We start from the raw sequence: 12,410 nt of genomic DNA, 5'->3' as shown, positions 1-12,410 counted from the left end.
CCCCATGTTTTATGTGCCTACCCCCCCCCCCCCCCACAACCATCCCACCCCAAATACTCAAGTTTTCAAGACTTTAATTTTCTTCAATAATTTAATTATTCTTTTAAAAATTCACACAAACTCAATGAACTAATATGGTACTTTACTTTTTCATGCAAAAATAATATTGAAATTTGTGCTCCAAAACTAAAAACAAATACTCTTTTTTGGTTGAAAAAAGAAAGTACTCTTTCTACAACATGAAAAGAAAATACTTATTTTGTTGAAATGAAAGAAAATACTTTTTCTACATCATGAAAAGAAAATACTCGTTTTGTTGAAATTAAAGAAAATACTTTTTATATCATGAACAAAAAAAATACTCATTTTGTTGAAATGAAAAAGAAAGTACTCTTAATAATTGGGGGTATTGGGGACTGGGGCGGGTAGGGTAGGGGTGGCTGGGTCTGAGGTGGGAGTGGGGGTAGGGGTGGGTGAGGTGTGGGGGGTGGGGGTGGGGGTGGGGATGTGGAATAGGGTGGGAAAGGTTGAAAAGGAGTTTTGGAAAATATTTTTCCTTCACTTGATAGGAAAAATATTTTCTTCCAATTGGAGGAAAATGAGTTCATGAGGAAAACATGGGAAAATTGGAAAGCATTCCTTACTTTCAAACTTTAATTACTCAAGTTATTGTTTGTTATGCGTTATTCAAATAAAGATTTATACTTAAAAATAATCTTATCTAGTTAATTCAAATTTAATAAGGCGAATTGAGACATAAATTAATACTGTGTAGTTGAATCATTAGTAGAGAACTAGAAATCTTGCATTAATCTATTTTATTCTTTTTGGTTAATAGCTAGCGCTTTAAGTACATTTCAGTTAATCCAAATAATTATTGTTCAGTGCCAATATAAATTTCATTAGTTGGTCAACTATAACATGAGGACTTACCAGTTTGTTTTATAGTGTCAACCTGACTTACTTTGCTAGTTTTCTGTACTCCTGAAAAGGCAAAGGTATAAATATGTCCTTGTACTATAGAAAATTGAGCACATTTGTCCTTCGTTGATATTTTAGCTCAAATATGTCCTTACCGTCACATAGTTGGTCCATATATGCCCTTAGAGTTAAACAGTTAGCTCATATATGCCATTTTCAAAACGGAATACATCCAAACTAATTAGGTCTTTCGTTAATTGTATTAAAGTGTATTACAAACACTATTTTCTTTGTATTAGTACTTTTTTTCTTTACCTTTCTCTTTTCTTTCTTCTTTTTTCTTTTCTTCTCTTTTTTTTCCTTTTTCTTTCTCCCTTATCCGTTTCCTCCATTACTAATATCTTCTCCATTTTTCTCATCAATTTCACTTGACAAAACTCATGAATTCCAATTACTAAGAAAATTCTCCCATAAGGTAATCAAGTTCCAATTTCACTGGCCCTCTAAATAAATAAAATTAAATTATTCCAAAAATTATGATTTAAACTTTAAAATAATATAAAAAAATCTCAACCTTTAACAATACTCAAAAGACCAAAATATTTAAATTATTTTCAGAAAGATAATTTAATGATTAAAAGTCTAGAGTTCAAGTTGTAGTGTTATAAATTTGAGTTGTTAGTCTTTTTTCAGCTGGATATTTTCTATTTTTTTATTAACAGTAAATTAGGGGTGTACATGAAACGGGTTGGTTCGATTTTTTTCAAAATCAAACCAAACCAATTATATCGGTTTGGATTGTTCGGTTTTGTTGGATTTTCGAATTTTTTGTTAGATAAATATTATTTCAATCTTACTTTGTTAAATTTTTTTGAACTAAATATATGTTTAGTAAAAATTAAAAAATTAAAAAATATATGATCTATAAAAATATTCTTATGGGAGAATTTTCTTAGTAATTGAAATTTATGAGTTTTGTCAAGTGAAATTGGTGACGAAAATGGAGAAGACATCAGTAATGGAGGAAATCGGTTAAGGGAGAAAGAAAAAGAAAAAAGAGAAGAAAATAAAAAAAATAAAAAAAAAGAAGAAAGAAAAGAGAAAAATAAAGGAAAAAAGTACTAATAAAAAGAAAATAGTGTTTGTAATACACTTTAATACAATTAACGAAAGAGTTAATTAATTTGGGTGGATTCCGTTTCGAAAAGGGCATATATGGGCCAACTGTGTAACTCTAAGGGCATATATGGACCAATTATGTGACGGTAAGGGCATATTTGAACTAAAGTATTAACGAAGGACAAATATGATCAATTCGTATAGTATAAGGGCATATTTGGACCTTTTCCGTTCTAAAAATGAAGTCCTACACAACTCTCCGAAAAAAGACAATCTTTTAATTTCCACACACAAAAGAAAGACCTCTTTCCAGTCTACTTCCATCATTCGATCGACTACCGAATTGTGAGACTTACCGGTTTGTCTATTGGATGTGCAAGTTGATTTTATTAATGAATTAAAACTTATATGCATTCACAATGTAAATTCTTTTTAAACTACTCGGTCGTTTTAAATAATTGGAGCTATGATTTAAAATTTATAAGTTCGAGATGGTAGCTCATTTAAGTTATTGGATCAAAATTAATAATTTATATATATTTAATGAATTTCTTAAAACAAATACATAGTTTGGACAAAAGTAACTGGATTCGACTAAACTAGTATATGGCATTGCTATGATCTCCGCACTGGATTTAAGTTGAGTGCAGTGGTAACGTAAAAATATTTACACGATCAGTTCACTTAATTATAAAGTAGCCGAAATAACTGGAACTAGTTACTTCAAAGTAAGACAATCAATCTGATAAAGAAAAACTTGTTATTCTGAACTCTTGGACTCAGACACTCTTCTATATAATTAGCACACACATCCACCAAACTTAATTAGCATCTAATTAAGTTCTTAGTACGAACAAGGTAAAAATAAGCATCCATCCATGGATGCTTTTGATCTCTCCACCCTTGTCTTTGTTATCTTCTCTCTAATCCTCACAGCTATTGTCTACAAACGTCGTTCTTCTAACAAAACCAAACTCCCCCCTGGTAGTTTTGGCTGGCCTGTAATAGGCGAAACCATAGACTTCTTATTTAGTAATCCTGAAAAGTTTGTGAGTAATAGAATGAAGAAATACTCCCCTGATATCTTCAAGACTAAAATAATGGGAGAGAAAACAGCAGTAATTTGTGGTCCTAATGGTCATAAATTCCTCTTCTCAAACGAAGAGAAACTCTTTACTTCATTTCGTACTCACTCCATGCAAAGAATTTTCCAATCCTACCAATCCAATTCTCCTTCTCCTTCTTCTTCTCCTTCTCCTTCTCAGTCTACTCGGGTTATAATTCGCCAACCCGGGTTTTTAAAACCCGAAGCCCTAACCAGATACTTGGGGGAAATGGATTTAATAACACAAGAGCTTTTGAAATCTCATTGGGAAGGCAGAAATGAGATTAAAACCTATCCTTTTGCTAAATTTTTGACATTAACTCTTGCTTGTCGTTTCTTTCTTGGCACAAATAATACAGATAGGATAACGAAACTCGTGAATTATTTTGATGACATTACTTTAGGGTTACATGCGATGATATTGAATTTTCGCGGGACGGCTTTTTATCGGGCGAATAAGGCGGCGTTTGCCGTTAGAAGGGAACTTATAGGTGTGATCAAAGAGAAGAAAGAGGAAATGGCAAATGGAGTGAAAATGCAAGACATATTGTGTTATATGATAGTTGTTACGGATAGTAAAGGAAAGTTCATGCCTGAGAATGAGATTGCTGATAAAATTATGGGACTTTTAGTAGCTGGATATAGCACTGTTGCTACTACCATAACCTTTCTCATGAAATATGTTGGACAGAGATCTGATATCTATGAAAAGATTTTGATTGGTATGTACATCTTCTTCGTCTCACTTTTTATTTCTTCATTTCTTTTCCTTTTATTTTCTTATTATATCCACTTACCACCACCAATTATGGATAGTTGCTTATAATTATAGTGCTTAGTTTTTAAAAGATATGCACAAATTCTTTTGAAAGTACGCCTCTTGACTTATATGGTGTCTGAACGTCGTAGCTCTAGTGGACATGAAATTCCAGTATAATTTGGGATAGGTAAATCTAGGTCAAGTCTTGAATGGAGCATGTATAAGTTTTCATGAAATCTTTTCATAGTATTAGATTAGATAACCAATAAAAATCATCCGTAAAAAAGAAAGAAAAAGAAACAATTGACTTGTTTCGTAGCCAGCATAAATTGATGGTTTTCTTATTTGTAATCGAGAGAAATATATTTAAGTTATATATTGTATTAACAGATCGTTTTTACAATTTTTTTTTTTTTGTTGGTTGAGAGAAATATATTTAAGTTATATATTGTATTAATAGATCATTTTTACAATTTTTTTTTTGTTGGTTTCCCACCCAGCGTCCGGTACTTGTATTGGAGTCCGACTATATCCAGATTCGCGCCGCGTATGGCCCATTCGGGGGAAGCGCTCCCTACTAACAATTTTTCCATACCCAGGTCTTGAACCCGAGACTTCTAGTTAAGGAAAGAGCAGCCCTATCCGCTGCACCACATCTTATGGTGGTGATTGTTTTTACATTTCAATGAATATTAACCTGTGATAACAAGTTAATTAGTTGATACTCTTATTAGGTTATGGATTAATGTTTATCATAAAAGTTTATAAGTATGACTAATTATTTACTTTATCGATTTATAAAACTTAAATTCTGTTAAAATACAGAGCAAAAGGAGATTGTAGCGGCGAAAAAGCCAGGAGAAGTTTTAACATGGGAGGACATGCTGAAAATGAAGTACTCATGGAATGTTATATGTGAAACAATGAGGCTAACTCCACCTCTTCAAGGTACTTTTAGACAAGTGCTAACAGACTTCACCTATGCTGGTTACTCCATCCCCAAGGGTTGGAAGGTATTTCCATTTACTTTGACCATCTCACTATTTTATTATATATTTTTTTTCGTAGTTTTGTTTCAACTTGGAAGGAAGCCTCGGAGCATCGGTAGAGTTGTCTGTGTGTGACCTATAGGTCACGGGTTCGAGCCGTGAAAGTAGTCACTAATGCTTGCATTATGGTAGGCTGTCTAAATCACACCCTAGGGGTGCGGCCCTTCCTCTGACCCTGCGTGAATGCGGGATGCTTTGTGCACCGGGCTTTCCTTTTTAGTTTAGTTTCAATTTGAAATAAAAAGCTTAAATTTGAAAAATTAATTTGGAGAGTATTCAAGTGAAAAAAATATTTTTAAGTGAAATGTATGTTCGATCATAATTTTAAAACCCAAATAGGCTTTTCCAATCTCTATATCAAATACTTATTTTTTCAACCTCAACCAGATAGCGTCCAAATGGTTTGAAGTTTTTTAATAAAAAAAAAGGTATTTGGAACACACTCAGTAACCACTTAAGAATACATCTTATCTCAACCTTAATAATTAATTGGTTCAAAGGTCAAAAGTTCCGTAGTGATCCACTAATCTGAACATTTTGCGACCAAATTCCACTTTGATATTATGATATATTAATCCTCCAAACTCTGGAGCCAATAATCTGCCGATATGATATTAAAGTTTAATGAATTAATTTGACATGTATAGGTTTACTGGACAGCAAGCAGCACAAACAAAAATCCTGCATATTTTCAGAACCCCGAACAGTTTGATCCGTCAAGATACGAAAAACGCGACGAGCCAACTCCATACACATACGTGCCATTTGGGGGTGGACCAAGAATGTGCCCTGGCAAAGAGTATGCTCGCCTTGCAATTTTAACTTTTCTTCACAATGTTGTACTGAAATACAAGTGGGAATTACTAGCACCAGATGAGAAGGTTGTTGGTGATATGATGCCTACACCAGAAAAAGGACTTCCTATCCGTCTTCACCAACACTAAAAATTGATTAAGAAGCCATCACCTTTTTCGATTATATTCTCTTAGCCATCAAAATATATAGGACTTTCGATTTCAATTAATGAAATTATCAGATTTTTCGTTTTCTTGATCTTGTTTTAAAGTTGTGAGTTCACTAAGGACTTGTTATTGTTAAATTTGAGACGATCATGTTTTGTTAGAGAACTTTTGCACAATTCTATAATTTGTTGATTATGTTAAGTTAATTAATGAGGCTTTTTAATCTGTTGTCTTTATTATTCAGCAATCACTAAGAGGTACTCGCCTATGATGCATGTAGAGTTGTTGACTTTTTAACCAAAAAAATAAAATCTTTAGTCAAAATCTATTTTAAAAAGAACTCGGGTTACTGATAACCAAATAATTCTCTACTTCCTCAGTAATTCGCTTAAAAGGAAATAAAGTTGACAAAAAGTAACTAAAAAGAAAGAATAATTGATTGTACTGAATAAGCAAGAGAAAGTGAATATATTTCGAATAATTGATTGTACTGAATAAGCAAGAGAAAGTGAATATATTTCGATAGTACTCCGAACGTGTTTTTACAAATGAGATTCTCCTCCTTTATATAGGAGTTTACAAATATAACGTTTCCTCCTATTTATGACAGAATCATTATGAGCTTTAGTGGCAGTAATTGTCCGTTATGATTGGTAATCGTAACTGTCTATGAAGATTTTGTAATGATTCTGATTCCCCTTCTTCATTAATTGTAGGTCCGTGAATCTTTCCTCTTTCTAGTCTTGATTCATTCTGCTCGTGCCTCTTCAGCAATTGTATTAGGTTCGAATGTTGGTTCTCCGTTATCTCGTGGGTGTTTGCCTCGTACTTCTTGTGCTTCATACATCTTTTAAATGAAATATAAAAGTTGTCATTTCCTCATTATTCCATGTATCATGCTCTATCAGCTAAATATAATTCCACGTGTATCATTTATTTACCACCAATACAGATAGTCCCCCCACTTTCTGAATATTCTACAATTGAATATTCGGTAAGTGGTATGTATTTATGGCGGAAATTCTTTGTTGTCGTTTTCCAAGCATCATTGTGCTTTCTTCAAAATTAACGCGTCGTATATCACTTCCATTTAATGCATATGCCATGTGGCTTTTGATGATTGGTTTTGTGGCTTCTCAGCATTTTTTAGGACTTTTCATACTTCTTAGGTTTTAGGAAACCTTTATTATACAGTGTTCTTCTTCTTCTTCATTCTTCCTTCTTTTTACGACGCATATTCCTCTGTTAATTTCTTATACAACCATGTCTTCATCAACTCCTAATCCTCGCAAAGTCGTAATTGCTGATGAACTTGCTCCTCCATCTGCTCTTGTGAGAAGTAGACGAGGAGGTAGACTTCATAGTTTAGATTCGTTGTCCACTCTTGGTTCTTCATCTCAAACCACTACTCCCACTTCTTCTTCTTCTAAACCTAAGGATTCTTTAACCCCTAGATCTTCTTCTAGAAATAGGGAATCGAGTGAATCTATACGTGAACCAACGGTTGATGAAATTGTTCCACCGGAATTTTCTTTCTCATCTGATCGAGAAACCAAAAGAAATCAAGTTTCTTCTTTAGCTGCTCATGATCGTGCCGATCTTTATCCTACTCAAATTACCACTGGTTTAATTTCTCTTGTTCGAAGAGAATGTAACTGGAAACCTGAATTCCTAGTTTTAGTTCCTGATCCAAACCAAAGAATAACCTCATATCAGGCTGGTTATTTCTTTAATTATACATATCCTTTCACTTTAGGATTTAGACCACCCATTGACCGAGTAATCATTGAATTTTGCCGCTTCTTTTATATATGCCTGGGACAAATTAGCCACATTATTTAAAGGGTTGTTGCATGCCTTCGTTACCTATCTAACTTGGCTTCCATGCCTTTCACCTTTCATCATTTGCTTCATCTTTATTCCCTCAAATTATTTCGTGAAGGGGTGTTTTTACTTGTGGCTAGAAGCAAGAGGGTATTGGTTAGCCTTGAGGATGATAGAGACCGTTGCTGGTATGCTCGCTTTGTAGCTGCTCCCACAAGTGCTTTAGTGGGTGAAGAGAATATACCCTTTCCAGAAAAGTAAAATTTTGCACGTAAGTATTTTTTCTTTACCTTTTATTTTCTTTCTTGAAACAAGAAACTTTTAATCTCGTGTCTACTTTTTCAGCAACCATGGAAGTTTTCGAGGAGATTCCTAACTTTCATGCTTTGGTAGAAAAGTTATTATCAGTTGCCCCTATGGAGAGAAGGTCTTGGAAGTACCTTTCTCAAAGGTTTGGTTGGAAAGTCAAAACACACGGTATATTTTCTGTTCAATTTCTCTTCTTCTCTTGTGTTGGTTTAGAAGCTTCTTACCAAACTTCTCTATTTTGTTAGGATTTTCTATTCGTGGTATCAGTCCCGCGTCTATTTCTTCTACAAGACTTTCTGTATCTCTTGCTCAAGAGAGATTGAGCTCTTCATCGAAAAGAAAAGTTGATGGTTTTCGTGGCTCTAAGGGTGAAGAAGAACATGAAGAGGGTTCTTTAGTGCGCAGGCCTCAGGTTAGGAGGCGCGTTATTTCCGATGATGAAGCTACCACTCCTCCAAGTTCAATCCCTTCGAGACTTTTAGATGAGCCCGAAAGTGCTACATTAGTGATTTCTGATGAAGAGATGAATATTCCTACCTGTGATTCTGCTGATCAGTTGTTTACCCGTGGTTTTGATAATGAAACCTTTGGTCCCATTTCTGAAGAGTTGCCTCTAGCCTCTCTTCCAGTGCCAGTCCCCATTCGTTCTCAAGCTCCCCTACCTGAAGTTGTTGCTACTGCTCTCCCAGTGACTATTTTCACTTTCTCTACTATTCCAGTTGCTACTACTTCTCATGCAGAAGCTGGGCCTTCTAGTAGCAATAAAGCGATGAAGAAGATTATCATTGAGGTTCCTGAGAGTGGGAACTTGCTGAAAGAATCTGGTCAAGATGATGTATGGTTGAAACCTGTATTTGGTCCAGTAGAGAAGGCAAAATTGGAGAGTCACGGCTCATTGACTTGGATGAATGATATTGTTTATTCATCTCTGAAGGTTCGATTTTTAACTTTACTTCTTTTCTTTTCCTTGTTGTTGTTTTCTCTTATTTAACCATAACTCCCTTCCTTTCTTTTGTAGATCAATTTGATAGTCATATAGCTTATGAAAAGGATTGTTCATACCTAGCAATAAGTCATTGATTACCGTACCAAAGCTGACAACTGGAAGGAGCAATTTGAGGGTCTTCAACTAGAGAAGGAAGTTTTGGCTGAAGAGAAGAATGCCTTGGAGCAACAAGCGAAGATGGTTGCGGCTGAGTTAGAAATTGAAAAGGCATCTTCAAGTCAAGTTGGCAAAGACAAGGATATCCTTGAGTCTTCATTCGCTGAGTAGCTTTCGAAAGCCACTGAAGAGATAAGGGGTCTGAAGGAACTTCTTAACCAGAAAGAGACTTATATCGGAGAGTTAGTTCAATCACTTATACAAACTCAAGAAGATCTTCGTGCCTCTTCTGATAAGATCAAGTTCTTGGAGAGTTCTCTTGCCCCTTTGAAGACTGCCTCCGATGCTTCTAAAGTTGAGAAAGAAGATCTGAAGGCTGAGATTGATCAGTGGGAGAAAGATTATGAAGCTCTTGAAGATAAGTTGACACTCGATGTGAGTTGGGCTTTTTTTAATACCCGCCTCGAAACTTTGATAGAGGCTAGCCAGGAAGGCTTCGACCTGAATGCTGAGATCGCCAACGCTAAAAAAACGATTGAAAAAACTCGGCAAAGTCAAAGTTTTTCCTCACCTGAGGTTGATGTTTCCGAAGGTGATGATCCTATTCCTGGTAAAGTTTGTGCTCAATCCCCTACTCCCCAAGATGAATCTTCTCCTGTTGTTGATGATGCCACCTTGGATGTTGCCCCTTAGTTTTATTTGAAACTTTTTTATGGGAATTGTTTTTTTCGTTTTGGAATGGATGTTAGTTTTTAATCCTATCTTGTTTTGGGGTTTGATAGCAAACAAGTACCTTAGTTTTGGCCAAGTTTAATATATAAATCTTTCCTTATTTTGATGTTGAGTTTTTGTTTTACTCTTTGGCTTTTAAACCTGCATTTAAAATACTTTAATATTTCGTGATTTTGATAGACACGAATTTTTATAAAAGAAGGTCCTTTTTATAAACAACACTAATGAAGAAGATGTCCCAACTTCATATTGGTGTAAATATATGAAAGTAGTAGAAAAAGAAATACTTTGAGGAAGTTTCATGCTTTGAACTTTCAAATTTTATATAACACATTTCATGTATACAAATAACTTTTTGTACAACATCTACAATTCTTTCATAACTGTGTTCTTTGTAACAGGTTTCAAAATTTCGGGTCTATTTAGTAACCCGTGACTAATTATTGCCCTTAACCTATAAACTCGTAGGAACTTGAAATGTATCTTGTGTCCATCTTGTATCTTTCCCGCGAGTTTATACCTTATCAAGCCTACTTCAAAGGTTTTTGACTCAGGCTTGTTTTTTGGCTCTTGATTAACTCTTGACTTTTGACTTTTGACTTTTGGACTGATCCAGGCTTGAATTCTAACTTTTAGTCTTCTTTGCCTTTATATATACAGTCCCCCAAATGTTAGAGTTTTGAAGTATGAAATCTCGAGCACTTGATTGTTCCTTCCATTTGGTCCATTTCCTGAAAAGAAAAATACATACGGGACTCAAAGGTATATATTTAGATGATGACTGCTTAACCCTTCTTATTTCCATCAAAAAGGTTGTAACCTAGACTGGGAATAATTATGTATTCTGCGTGTCTTTCGGATCTAATGTCATCATTTGGTATGGGCTAGATTTTTGCCTATCATCTAAAATTGTTAGTATAATTTAAAAGAACAAAATAAAATCACAGTTGAGCGATACCTGACCGTGGGTACTTCCTTTGCCTAGAAGTAATACTTCTTTAAATGAACAACATTCTAATACGATGGTAGTACCTTGCCTTCCATGGTTTTCAACTCATAAGCCCTTTTTTTCCGGCGGTGCTTCGAATCTTGTAAGGACCTTCCCAATTTGGACTCAACTTCCCTGCACCAGTTGCTTTAGTTGTTTGAAAATCATTTTTGAGAACGAAGTCCCCAATCTTGAAGTATCTGAGATAAGCTTTCCTGTTGTAGTATCGCTCAATAATTTGCTTCTGAGCTGCCATTCTTATTAGAGCCGCTTCTCTCTTTTCCTCGAGTAAATCTAAATTCGTTCTCATCTCTTCACCATTTGATTCATCAGTTGCTTGTGTAAATCTCGTACTTGGCTCACCTATTTCAACTGGAATTAAGGCTTCAGCACCATAAACAAGTGAAAATGGAGTCTCTCCCGTGCCTGTCTTTGATGTCGTTCGATAAGCCCATAATACTCCTGGTAGCACCTCAAGCCACTTTCCTTATGATTCCTCTAATCTTTTCTTCAAATTATTAATAATAACCTTATTTGTTGATTCAGCTTGTCCATTGGCCACGGGGTGTTCTTTTAAAAATTCACACAAACTCAATGAACTAATATGCTGCTTTACTTTTTCATGCAAAAATAACGTTGAAATTTGTGCTCCAAAACTAAAAACAAATACTCTTTTTTTGGTAGAAAAAAAAAGTAATCTTTCTACAACATGAAAAGAAAATACTTATTTTGTTGAAATAAAAGAAAATATTTTTTCTACATCATGAAAAGAAAGAAAAAGAAACAATTGACTTGTTTCGTAGCCAGCATAAATTGATGGTTTTCTTATTTGTAATCGAGAGAAATATATTTAAGTTTTATATTGTATTAATAGATCGTTTTTACAATTTTATTTTATTTTGGTTTTCTACCCAGCGTCCGGTACTTGTATTGGAGTCCGATTATATCCGAATTCGCACCGCGTATGGCACATTCGGGGGGAAGCGCTCCCTACTAACGATTTTTCTATACTCACGTCTTGAACCCGAGACTTCTAGTTAAGGACAGAGCAGCCATATCTGCTGCACCATCGTTTTTACATTTCAATGAATATTAACCTGTGATAACAAGTTAATTAGTTGATACTCTTATTAGGTTATGGATTAATATTTATAATAAAAGTTTATAAGTATGACTAATTATTTACTTTATCGATTTATAAAACTTAAATTCTATTAAAATACAGAGCAAAAGGAGATTGTAACGGCGAAAAAGCCAGGAGAAGTGTTAGCATGGGAGGACATGCTGAAAATGAAGTACTCATGGAATGTTATATGTGAAACAATGAGGCTAACTCCACCTCTTCAAGGTACTTTTAGACAAGTGCTAACAGACTTCACCTATGCTGGTTACTCCATCCCCAAGGGTTGGAAGGTATTTCCATTTACTTTGACCATCTCACTATTTTATTTTATATTTTTTTTCGTAGTTTTGTTTCAACTTGGAAGGGAACCTCGGAGCATCGGTAGAGTTGTCTGCGTGTGATCTATAGGTCACGGG

The 12,410-nt window shown here is 34.7% G+C and overlaps 1 protein-coding gene across 2 annotated transcripts; it reads left to right on the top strand.

Annotated features, from left to right (window-relative positions):
• Window positions 1-2,771: 2,771 nt before the first annotated feature.
• On the top strand, window positions 2,772-12,410 carry LOC104093962 (beta-amyrin 28-monooxygenase-like). 2 transcript variants are annotated; one of them, XM_009599801.4, is made up of 3 exons: window positions 2,780-3,867; window positions 4,731-4,918; window positions 5,602-6,002. In XM_009599801.4, the coding sequence occupies exons 1-3, from the start codon at window positions 2,919-2,921 to the stop codon at window positions 5,896-5,898; spliced, it is 1,434 nt and encodes a 477-aa protein (XP_009598096.1). In that variant the 5' UTR covers window positions 2,780-2,918; the 3' UTR covers window positions 5,899-6,002. The 2 variants fall into 2 exon arrangements, with proteins under 2 accessions (XP_018625549.1, XP_009598096.1); XM_018770033.3 differs by lacking the exons at window positions 4,731-4,918; window positions 5,602-6,002 and adding an exon at window positions 12,097-12,410 and having other exon boundaries at window positions 2,772-3,867.

The sequence above is a fragment of the Nicotiana tomentosiformis genome, chromosome 2 (genome assembly GCF_000390325.3).
Source record: "Nicotiana tomentosiformis chromosome 2, ASM39032v3, whole genome shotgun sequence".
NCBI lineage: Eukaryota > Viridiplantae > Streptophyta > Magnoliopsida > Solanales > Solanaceae > Nicotiana > Nicotiana tomentosiformis.
Note: the sequence above shows the minus strand (reverse complement) of the source record. Positions and strands in the feature narration are given on the sequence as shown.

Coding starts and splice junctions, on each gene's coding strand:
- LOC104093962 (XM_009599801.4), top strand. CDS start 2,919: ATGGATGCTTTTGATCTCTCCACCCTTGTCTTTGTTATCTTCTCTCTA. Junction 3,868..4,730: donor CTATGAAAAGATTTTGATTG/GTATGTACATCT, acceptor GTTAAAATACAG/AGCAAAAGGAGATTGTAGCG. Junction 4,919..5,601: donor CCATCCCCAAGGGTTGGAAG/GTATTTCCATTT, acceptor TGACATGTATAG/GTTTACTGGACAGCAAGCAG.